Consider the following 12,104-nt stretch of genomic DNA (forward strand, 5'->3'; position numbering starts at 1 on the left):
TGCCTCTATTGGTTTTCCTGTACCTGTCCACAACACACCAAAAGAAATGTTCCTCTTGACAAGTCATTCTGTGTAATTCTGAGCCTAAAAAAGGATATTGATTTGAAAATGACATAAAAAAAAAGCCAACCATTTACGTCATTTTTCTTGTTTCCAATTCAGTTTAACCGGTTTGGAGACTTTCCTTGATACAAATCACAGTTCTGTAAATAATCTGCCATCGAGAGCTAGCTCTTCACAAATACTATCTGAATAAAACAATGTTGTCATATGGATGCGTCTGGCCTGATGGTGTTTTCCAGCTTTAACAAGCTAAATATATATGTATTTGTATATATACTGTGTGTATATATACATACATACTGTATATGTATGTACACATGTATGTATGTATGTATGTATGTATGTATGTATGTATGTATGTATGTATATAAACTGTATGTACTGTATGTATATATATATATATATATACATACATACATACTGTATATGTATGTACACATGTATGTATGTATGTATGTATGTATATAAACTGTATGTACTGTATGTATATATATATATATATATATATATATATATATATATATATATATATATATATATATATATATATATATATATATATACATACATACATACTGTATATGTATGTACACATGTATGTATGTATATATGTATATAAACTGTATGTACTGTATGTATACACATTTAATGCTTTTTCCCCAGTATTGAAACATTTTCTGCGCTCTGGTTTGCAGCACAGTAATCGGTGCTATGAATCATTTTAATCCAACGTGCTCACAATAAAATATTTGGGTATTTTCAATGCCGTCTCTTGAACATTCGGGCTCTTCATCTGTGAAATCACACCATCCATCGACCCGCCTGGCCGGCCCTCCACACACATGAAAATGTTTTCACTAAGGCTTACAGTTATTAGCTGCCTACCGACCTCTATTTCTGTCTGCGATCATGTTCCATTCAGCCTGCATCCTAAACCAAATCTCCACTTTTCTTAATTCCCCAAACACTCTCCGTAATTAAATGAAAACACTACTCTCTATAAGGCATTGTTTTCTTTCCTTAAGCCACCTGTCTCCTCCCTGTATTCCAACTAACATAATCCAATTTCCATCTGTTGAATGTGATGGATGTCATCCTGAATGCAGTTCGAGCAGCTGGCCTTTCTGTGGATGGAGCGGCAGAAGTCCGGGGGGAACTACAGCCGCTACAGGGCGCAGACGGAGAAGCACGTGGTGCTGTGTGTCAGCTGTCTCAAAATCGACCTCCTCATGGACTTCCTCAATGAGTTCTTCGCTCACCCCCGACTACAGGTCTCTCCAAATGGTTTTCAGTAGGACACAAAGGGTGTTGTGGGGGGGGGGGGGGGGTCTAGTGTTTATCTGTAATCCTCTACAGTTGCCCGAACTGCTGAGGTTAAAGCAGAGGATCAACATGCTGTCTTATTCATGTTGGAGCAGCTGTGTGTGGTTAAATTAATGATTTAAAGTTAAAGTCCCCCTCCACTCAAAAATGTGTTTTGCATAGCTTTCACACAGGACTGTTTTCACAAAAGTCTTTTGAAGGTGGAAGTCTCAGTTGAAGCAGCAGGATTTTATTACATCACAACTCGTTTGAAAAAGCCAATCAATGGTTCAGAATGCAACTTATAAAATAACAAATAAAAAGTCCCTTTCTAAGCATACGCTGGGAAGGAACTTCTCTCTTCTCTCTTTGCTATCCTCTGCAGTATGCCACTCTCAAGCGCCCACGTCTCTGCCTTCCCCTCTGTAGCGTCTACCTTCTGGCAGGCTGATATTACTTAACACCCTTTAAGATTGGCAATGTAACAAAAATAAACGAAAGCCTGTGACCGTGTATTGCTGTTGGTTAAACCCTCTTCAGCCACAATACAAATTGTGTGTGTGTGTGTGTATGTGTGTTTAGGACTACTATGTGGTGATCCTTTGCCCAGCAGAGATGGATGTCCAGGTTAGGAGGGTCCTACATGTCCCTCTGTGGGCCCAGAGAGTCATCTACCTGCAGGGTTCTGCCCTCAAAGACCAAGACCTGATGAGGGCCAAGTGAGTCACTGTGACCAAAAACAACAATCACAAGTTTATGTATTTAGTTTCATATCTATCTATCTATCTATCTATCTATCTATCTATCTATCTATCTATCTATCTATCTATCTATCTATCTATCTATCTATCTATCTATCTATCTATCTATCTATCTATCTATCTATCTATCTATCGGCCATCTGTCTCTACAAATCTATGAGAAGCATTATTATCACAAAATAATACGAGCAATGAAAAGAAATCCCGTAACAGAACTGAGTTTGAAGACCTCACATGTAGACGCTTGAGCTCCTAATTAATACCTAAAGCACATACAGCCTTTAAATAACAGCTGTAATTACAGAGTCATATTTCTTATTGTTTACCCCCTGGAGTTTTATAATACAGCCGAAACACGTAGGTTACAGGGAAAGGAAGGGAGCAAAAGCCGTTTTCTTTTTTGTTTTCTTTTTAAATCTCCCTCCCTCGCCTCCTTTCATCTACACACTAAATAGCGTGGGCTTGAAAGACACATTGGTTCATTTGTTTTTCTATTGTCCTGCTTTTTTCTCTTTTGTCCTCTCCCTCAATAACATGACAACACCCTCCTTTCCATGTTTTCTCTCCTCATCGCTTCTCTCTCTCTCTCTCTCTCTCTCTCTCTCTCTCTCTCTCTCTCTCTCTCTCTCTCTCTCTCTCTCTCTCTCTCTCTCGCTCCCATTGCCACATGCTCTATTAACTGCCTGCAGGATGGACGATGCTGAGGCCTGCTTTATCCTCAGTAACCGGTTTGAAGTGGACCGCATTGCTGCTGTACGTTCCTCACTGCTTCCCTGTATCGCCATGACTCCTCATAATGCTAAATATCCATAAAACTGATAAACTGATTAAAAAAATTTAAAATCTTGTATTTTACTTTTTATACTTTTCTGGAGTGAACATAAATATAAAATCATTAAAGCAGATTTGGAAACAAGTTTATTCAGTTCACTGCATTGTGCTGAAGTTTTGTGCTTTTATTGTTGGTGATGTTTTACATTCTTCCACCAAAACATTAATTGCACAATAGAAACAATGTATGCAGGTGTGCTGTTATACAGCACTGCTTGCAATAACTACAAACTTAGTGCTAACTAGCATGTGACTATAGTAAACATCAGCGTGTTCCTGTGAACATGTCAGCATGCTGACATTATCTTATTAGATCAAAGCACCATTGTGCCAAAGTAAAGCATCACAGAGCTGCTAGCATGGCGGTAAAACTCTTAGTCTTGTGTTTCCTTTGACTGAGTTTCTCTCAGTCATGGTCTCGCCTCTATTCTGTGTAGTCTTAAATACTTCTTTGTAGAAATATGTCAGAATGGCATTACTGCGAATTCCCTTGAGGGCCATTCAATTCCTCTGTGCAGTCAGTGGTTTAGCAGGATTATTAGACAGGTGCTGCGATCTGATGCCGTTAATAGTGGCGTTTTACCCTTCTTTCTCTCTTTCTCTCTTTCTCTCTCTCTCTCTCTCTCTCTCTCTCCCTACTTTTCACTTCATCCATCTCAATCCCCTCCGTCTCCAATTTTCTCAGGATCATCAGACCATCCTCCGAGCCTGGGCAGTGAAAGACTTTGCTCCAAATTGCCCCTTGTACGTCCAGATTCTCAAGCCAGAGAACAAGTTCCACGTCAAATTTGCAGGTGGGCCAGGGAGTGTGAAATCAAAAAACACTGACAGTGACATGTCAGCTAAATGTGTGTGTGTTCGTTCTTGTTTGGATTCAACTTCTGTTATTTGATCACATCAGAATGCAGATGCTACTTCAGGTTTGCATTGCGATGACATGGGATCGCCCATGGTGCGGAGCTTGGTGCTGGGGGGGTGGAGCAAAGTTTTTTTAGAGGAGCGGAGGTTGCGTGTGGAGGTTTGTTGGGGGAGGAGTTCCTTGAGGTACGGAGGAGCATTTCCATGTATGCACTGATGGGTGAGTAGGGAGATTTAGTGTTTGATCCTGAATGCGACAGGAAGCCTGTGGAGGGAGTGGAGAATGGGTGTGATGTGGTTATATTTTCGCACCCTATATATATATATATATATATATATAGGATATATTGGAGCTTTTGAAGGCTCCCGCTAGGAATCCCGATGAGGAGAGCGTTGCAGTAGTCCAACCATGAGGAGACAAAGGTGTGGACGAGTTGTTCAGCATCTCACAGGGAGAGTGTTGGGCCGAGTTTCGCAATGTTCCTGAGGTGGTAGAAGGAGGTCTTGCACAGGTGTTTGATGTGGGTGTCAAAGGTCAGATGAGGGTCACATCTTACACCTAGGTTGGTGACTGATGGTGATAGGGGTATGTTTTGGTCAGAAAAGGTGATGTGGGTTATGGGGGAAGACTGGACCTGGTGTGGTGTGCCAACTAACATAGCCTCTGCTTTTGAGCTATTTAATTGAAGGAAATTGTCTTTCATCCAAGCGCTCTCTCTCTCTCTCTCTCTCTCTCTCTCTCTCTCTCTCTCTCTCTCTCTCTCTCTCTCTCTCTCTCTCTCTCTCACCATTTCCTCTTTCTCACACATCTCTCTGCCTACAGCCCTTGAGAACTCAATTCTAGCCTGCCGCCCTCAACCTAGCTGTCTTTATCAATGATTAACATTTAATTTTGCTTCCAGAAAATCCTCTTCTTTTGAGGAGTAACCTGGCGGATGAGCTCTCCCCGTAGGCGATCCTCCTTTGCCCCTGCAGCGTTGTTTGAACACCTCACTACCACAGCCAGACTGAGGTCTTTGTTATTAGTCGCGCAGGAATCGTGAGGTAGAAAGATAATCTCATGTTCATTCATGATAACAACCTTTGTATATTATATAATTTTCCGTTAGCTTTGTGTAAAACTCCCGCTCCTGTGCTGGGAGTCAGACTGTATGTGAATTGCTTAGATGTGTTATCTTGACATCAAAAAATCGTCCTCATTCATTTTAAAATATGACATTGTTTCTTGCTGATGATAAATTCCCCTGCAGGACTTGAGAAAAGTAATGTACCCCTCTTAAGAACACAAAACACAAAGTTTACAATCAACAGACTATAATGTTCCTCTAACCCTGAAGTCACCACAGTAGACTCAGGCAGCACTTCAGTAAGCAGTCACAAGAACATTACTGTAAGGACAGATGCCATGTTTTGACACCACTTGAAATATACCCACCAAGTGCTAGTGTGGGAGGCAATAATGAGCAAGGGATACACCATTTAATTTGATCCACAGGAATAACTCAGCGTTCATTAGGAAAGATCAGTATGATGCTGCGCCCAGGCATGAAACCCAGAGGCACTCGAGTAACCGCACAAAAATGGGGTGCAGAGTGTCGATTGATTATCTCCTCAGTTTGTGTTCTGAACGCCAGTCGCCCTGCTGAGCTTGGCTCATTGCGGCCGCATGGACAGTGTCGAGAGCAGCTCACTCATACAAACAATAACAGCTTACTGATTTAATTAGTGGTCGTTATAGCACTCCTGCAGAGGGTGCAGGTAAGCACATCTACAAACGCATACATACACATAACTGCACACACTTTTAATACCCGTCTAGAGTGATAGAGAATCTGCAGAATTGGGTACTAAGACCCTGATCTGTGTGTGTGCGTGCGTGCAGTGTGTCGGGGTCTGTAATTGGTTTCTCTGATGGTCTGGGTCCAGGCACCTGAGAGGTGGAGGGCTGTGGCGAACAGTAAACAGAGAAGAGAAGGGGAAGTGAAGGGATCACAGTGGTTAAGAGAAACGTAAGAAGGATGTTAGAAATTGGATATTGCACTCAATTTGGTGTGTGACTACTGTGTCTGTGCTTTGTGAGTTAGACATGCTGTGTGTAAGACGCAGGCAGCGAGAGTGGAATGTGTGTGTGCAACAATAATAATGAATGCTGTTCCTCCAAAGATGCAATATCAATGTTTTTATAATTTACTCTGCAGGCTTACAGATGCCCGTTGGTCTATAAAAGCTTTAAAACAAACTCACAGGCTGAATAGCATTCTGTGTGCATGTGTGTGAGCTGCATTATAAGACACTGTTCTGAGCCAAAGGAACATTGGTACTTCAGCAGAAGAGCCACAATCAGCCGTTTTAATTGTCTCTCACCTGCTCAGCTTTAGGCACACACAGAATTAATTTATTTAAGAAATTGCATTTACATGTCATCTGGCTCTCAGCGGATTGAGTCTGATGCGTCATGTCAGGCTCTAACGTTCACCACCAATTATTTCCTAATACAGAGCACATATTGTGATTTTATGACCTAGCTCAAAATTGTTTTGAAACAAGGAAGCTCTAATATGCCCGTGTGCTCATCACCAAATATAATGCAATCAAGAATTACACAGCAGGGGAAATGGAAGCTCTCTGCACCCAATTCACTGATTGGCTCACTACAAACATGAATCACTCTATTGGTTTTTCCTTTCATAGAGGAGGCCGTGTGGCTACAGGTAAACAAGTGGAGTGTCGTCTGTGTTTGTTCAGTTTGGTTTGCTTGGTTCACAGGCAGCGTTAGGTCTTGGATGATGTGATTGAAAGGCGGTTTAATAAGGCTGACGCTGAATCACTGGCTTGTTGCTAAGTCTCTCCATCACCCCCCAAAAACTGAGTGGTGGTCCACGGCACGCGGGTGATATAAAACTGATCCCATGGGAGCAAACGGGGAGCTGCTGCAAGAGGATGATTGACAAGGCTGTCTGCTCGACTCGTTTGTGTTAGACAAACATCAAGTGACATATTTTCCAACATGAAATAGTGACATATTTGAGTGTGTGTGTGTGTGTGTGTGTGTGTGTGTGTGTGTGTGTGTGTGTGTGTGTGTGTGTCTGCAGCCATATTAACACAGTCTACTGTTCACTTACTAGATTAACCACGATATTATTTTATTATTGAGGTTTTCAAATGTTGTTTTTCAGTTCTTTAAACTAGTGATGAAATTAACCAACAACCATTTTTAGTCATATACAAAGTAAAAATGTCGCCTGTTTTATAGCTGTATAAATTCAATATTTTTAGGGTTCAGATTATTGGTCACCTTGGGTACTGGGAACATGTGATGGCTCAGATTTTATAGACCAAATCATTCATTTAAACTAGTAAAGTGCAGATTCTCCACCATGTGTGTCTCCCTCCCAAACCCGTTAAAAGGAGTGAGGAGTCAGCAGTCAATGACGACATAAAACAGTCAATAAAATATTTCTTTCAAAATGTGTGAATCACTGGGACCACGGAAAGGTCCTTGAGCACACAATCATAGATGTGCACAAAAGGTATTAGGCTGATGGCTCCAGTAGTATGCGAGATTACCTGCAGACAGACAGATACACACACGCACACGCACAAACACGACCGAAACACATGATCTCCCCCCCCAGGTTTATGCCTAGCGGAGATAAGAAATAATAGATTAAGGCTTCTTTTAGAGGCAAAAGATGAAATGTTATTCACTCTCTCGTGTTGGGTGGAAGCATAAAACTCAGAGATACTGTATATACTGTATCCCCAAACCTCAGCGGATAAAATTGCAATTTGCAAGGCTAAATATCACCAGAGATTAAGTGAGATAATGTATGACCCCTTTATGTTACACCTTTCTCTGTTCCTCACACCACACACACACACACATACACACACACACATTCTGCAGCGCTGTTGGGCTCAGAGTTGAAACTTTTATGGAGCAGAATGTGAGAGTTTGTATTTTGCCGACCTCGGTCACTTTGCCCTTCTTGTTTCCTGTGTTTGCAGATCACGTGGTGTGTGAAGAAGAGTTTAAGTATGCCATGCTGGCTTTAAACTGTGTGTGCCCTGGTACCTCAACACTCATCACTCTATTGATCCACTCCTCCAGAGGACAGTACGTTCACTTGCTTTCTTTCTCCTTATCCCTCTCGCTATTTGTTTGGTCAGTTGACAGTCAAATATCTCTTCACTGTCGGTGAACTTATTATTATTATTTTCTTCAGAATGGCCTCCCAAGAGGGCTTCAAGCAGCGTGTAGGAGCCTTTCAAGCCCTCAACAGGTAGGATTCAGCTGATCTGTATTCACACTCAGGAATACTGTGGTACAATATTCACCCAAACTTCCATAGATTGCAAGTTCTTCTGTGTTATACTGTGAGGAGATTCTGTTGACAATAGAAACAGTTTTGGACTGACTATAAAAAGCGCCAGAATGTTATTTGGGAAAATTGTTCGATATTTAGTTACTCCTTTGTATCATTATGCTACCTCGCATGCTTCCACGGTGAACAAAGAATCCAAAATCTGAGATAAGTCTTGATACATTTAACGGGGGCAAAACTATATCAAAACATCCACTTACAAACTTTCACACACTCGTGCAGTGTGATCCAAACCAACAAACGTATTCACACGGACGAGTAGCGCACCTGTGCAGGTGTGAGACTGATTATGTGAAAGTGTTTCATCGAAAATGCATGTGTTTAAAGACAGTAGATATTACATTAACAAGCTCTTTGATCGCATGTAAAGAAAACATATTTATATGTTAAAGAAGTACTAACTTTAATACTACTGTGTCTGAGGAGTTTTGACATTCTAAAGCAATGCATTTCATAAGTATGCTTCTATATCTGGACTTGTTGCCATTTGGGTTATTGGCTGTGACAATGCTTCACGATTTGTCCTCCTCCTCTCCAGCCTTACACTTACAGTAGTTCCTGTAAACTGCAAATTCGCTTTAACACTTGTTTACGTAATGCAGTCGCAGGCCACCCACATTCACACCCCCACACCCTTGCTTCATGCTATCACCTCTTTAGACGCCGCGTCTAAAGCCATATCCCTCAGAGAAAAATGTTGTCCACCTAACTGCGTGAATGTTAACCTCTGGGAGCTATTGTTGAGACAGGCTGGCTGTCCATCCTTGTACTGATTGACATATTGATCAGCAGCTCTGTGACAGAGATGTGAGATGTTACCTCTGAGACTTTCAGTGGAGAATCCTCTGATGTGGCCCTGGTGCTGAGCTGCCGTACCCATTTTAAAGGTCAATTTATCCCCTCGTGGCCAATCAATCCCCCTTTTCTGTCTCAGGGAGGATGGTGCATGTTCAGCAGACCAATGGCACCGAACCTACCGGCGCTGCTCAGCCAATGAGGTGCACCACATCCGCCTGGAGGAAAGTAAATTCTTCGGGGAGTACCAGGGCAAGAGTTTCACCTTTGCCTCCTTTCATGCTCACAAAAAGTAAGTCATAATGTGGAAAATCCAAAAGAAATGAGGACACAAACCATCCTGCACTTTTCAGAGCTGACCTCGTCTTTGTGCAGGTATGGAGTGTGTTTGATCGGAGTACGCAGATTGGACACCACCAACATCCTGCTGAACCCTGGTCCCTGCCACATCATGGGGGCCTCTGACACATGCTTTTACATCAATATATCCAAAGAGGAGAACTCGGCATTTGTCAGGGGCCACAGGGAGAAATCGTGGGGCGGCACAGGAGGAAATACCAGGGGAGTGCACCAATCCATCTACCATGGACTCACCCGCCTGCCAGTCCACAGTATTATCGCCAGCATGGGTCAGTCAGACTGTGCACGGCACAAACACTGTGTAACATTTACACTCTGATCTTCTGTTTGCAGTCTGTGTTGGTCAAACATGCAAGCCTGTCATTAAACTGTCAGCAGCAGCAGCACGTTCACAGCTGTCAGAATATTGCAGTTCTCACATTTGAAACCTATCTGTGTTAAAGATATGCATAGCTTTTCAGAGACATTAACACATTTCTCATTATAAGTAACACTTGATAAGAGCAACTGCCAAATTAACTGAAATGTTGGTTTTACAAACACACCACCTGGTGGACAACAATGCAACTGTACAGCTCACTATTTTATAAATGCTCTTACTACAGTATGTGTTATCAGGGATCTGGTCAAACACATCACGTATAGTCAGAAAAGAGAAGAGCTCAGAAGTTTATTGAAGATGTTCTTTGGTAGGGAACACAAAGGTAAAAGAAAAAGAAGAAACATCCTCCAATGCACTCTTCTGGCAAGAAGTTAAATAAGTATTTAATCAGATGGCTATTTCATGGTAGCAGGACAAACCTTCTTCACTCTTTTACACCCTGAAGAAAGCTGCTTGTGCTGCTTCACATGGGTTGTTGTCATCATGTATAGTGTTTGAACCTTTAGCTCCATCTCTGCCTGATGATCACTGATGGCTGTGTGTGTATCTTACAGGCACAGTGGCCATCGACCTGCAGGACTCCAGTGACAGCAGCCCGGAAGGCCAGGACCCGGGGAGCACCGTGCTGGGCAGCGGAAGAGTAAACAGGAGCAGGGCCGAGATGGGTGGCGCCAACACTTTGGCCCTGCCTTCCATGGGAGAGTCAGCCGAGGAGAGGCGGCACAGCATCGCCCCCGTCCTGGAGCTGGTGGACGGTGTCAACAACCCCACCTTCGACCTGCTGGGAGACCAGTCAGAAGACGAGGGAGGAGAAGAGGGCAAGGAGGACAGTGACAGAGACGAGAGCGCCCACTGGTGGGGTCGACACTGCGAGTAAGTCATGATTTGAATTTTCATCATTGAAGTGTAAACTTGTGCAGAGGTTACTGTGGGCTTGTGCTACAGGTGGGTGAAGGGATACCCGCTGAACTCTCCATACATCGGCAGCTCGCCTGCGCTGTGCCACCTCCTTCAAGAAAAGATGCCTTTCTGCTGCCTGCGCATGGACAAGGTAAGGGAATTTACATGGCTTGCTATCTTTTACAAGTTGACATTGCTGCCATCCTCCATGACCACTCTGCTTCTCTCCTAGGCGTGTCACCACACCCTTTTTGAGGATGCCCGCTGCTATGGCTTCAAAAACAAATTGATCATTGTGTCCGCGGAGAGTGCAGGAAACGGTCTGTACAACTTCATTGTGCCTCTAAGGGCCTACTACCGACCCAGGAAGGAGCTCAACCCCATTGTGCTTCTGCTTGAGAGCATGTAAGGACGCATCTACGTTACTTGCTACTATGTTGCTGTTCATGCTTAAAAACACAGCGTCAAACTGAAATAGGTTCCATGTTAGTGCTGTGAGTTCAACAGCGACAAATCTAAGTTGCCCTGGATGATAGAAAGAGAAGAAAAAAGGTCCTCCTTAAATAGCCAGTGGAGGAGAAAAACTGAGCTATTTCAGTTCACAGTAAACATGATTTGTGAAACGGTGAACGTTTTCAGGACAATGCGCTCTACAATACTGTGTCGTGTATTATGGCTGGTACACAAACGCAGTCAGCCAAATGAGAGTGGAATCCAATAAAAAGGCAATAAAATGCTGAGTCACTCCAGTGTAGTGCTGTTATTTTCAGCTCTCTCTTCGGGCTGTGTTGTATTTCTCAGGCTGAGTGACGAGGGTCCGTCTCTGAAGGGAAGTTCCCTCTTCATCATGGCACATATAAATCTCTAGGAAATCAGTCTGTTTGTCTTTTGATTGTTTCAGACCTGAAGCAGACTTCCTGGAGGCAATCTGTTGGTTCCCCATGGTGTTCTACACAGTCGGCTCCATCGACAAGTAAGATAGACCAAAGCGCCACGCTGATCTGTTTCCTGGATCTTTATTCATGTAAGTGCTTTTGCACCTCTCAAATGTCTTTGAGTACCCTTTGATTTTCTCTCTCATGCTATTCACAGTCTGGACAGTTTGCTGCGATGCGGAGTCACTTTCGCCGACACGATGGTGGTGGTTGACAAGGAGAGCTCCATGATTGCAGAGGAGGACTACATGGCCGACGCAAAGACCATTGTCAATGTCCAGACCCTCTTCAGGTATGCTTTGCCCAAACTTGCTCTACAATCTCAGACACTGTCTTAAAGTAAGTGTTTTCTTTTACCCATTAATCTCTCTCCTCCCAGACTATTCCCAGCTCTTAGTATCATCACGGAGCTCACCCACCCAGCCAACATGCGCTTCATGCAGTTCAAAGTCAAAGACCACTACTCTCTGGCTCTGTCCAAACTGGAAAAGGTAAAAGCTTCATACCCTCAAACTAACACTCTCTCTCATTT

General features: G+C 43.0%; 1 protein-coding gene across 3 annotated transcripts in view; it reads left to right on the forward strand.

Moving 5' to 3' along the window:
• The window catches only part of kcnt2b (potassium sodium-activated channel subfamily T member 2b), a 32,898-nt gene that overhangs the window by 16,635 nt on the left and 4,159 nt on the right, over positions 1 to 12,104 (forward strand). For all 3 annotated transcript variants that reach the window (XM_029436856.1, XM_029436857.1, XM_029436858.1), the window contains 14 exons: positions 1,170 to 1,334; positions 1,948 to 2,084; positions 2,816 to 2,879; positions 3,643 to 3,751; positions 7,824 to 7,932; positions 8,042 to 8,098; positions 9,135 to 9,287; positions 9,371 to 9,624; positions 10,292 to 10,610; positions 10,683 to 10,788; positions 10,870 to 11,042; positions 11,539 to 11,610; positions 11,730 to 11,864; positions 11,952 to 12,063. In XM_029436856.1, coding sequence (XP_029292716.1) covers positions 1,170 to 1,334; positions 1,948 to 2,084; positions 2,816 to 2,879; positions 3,643 to 3,751; positions 7,824 to 7,932; positions 8,042 to 8,098; positions 9,135 to 9,287; positions 9,371 to 9,624; positions 10,292 to 10,610; positions 10,683 to 10,788; positions 10,870 to 11,042; positions 11,539 to 11,610; positions 11,730 to 11,864; positions 11,952 to 12,063 — 1,965 coding nt within the window. The remainder of the gene's footprint in view (positions 1 to 1,169; positions 1,335 to 1,947; positions 2,085 to 2,815; positions 2,880 to 3,642; positions 3,752 to 7,823; positions 7,933 to 8,041; positions 8,099 to 9,134; positions 9,288 to 9,370; positions 9,625 to 10,291; positions 10,611 to 10,682; positions 10,789 to 10,869; positions 11,043 to 11,538; positions 11,611 to 11,729; positions 11,865 to 11,951; positions 12,064 to 12,104) is intronic.

This window comes from Cottoperca gobio, chromosome 8, assembly GCF_900634415.1.
Source record: "Cottoperca gobio chromosome 8, fCotGob3.1, whole genome shotgun sequence".
Lineage (NCBI taxonomy): Eukaryota > Metazoa > Chordata > Actinopteri > Perciformes > Bovichtidae > Cottoperca > Cottoperca gobio.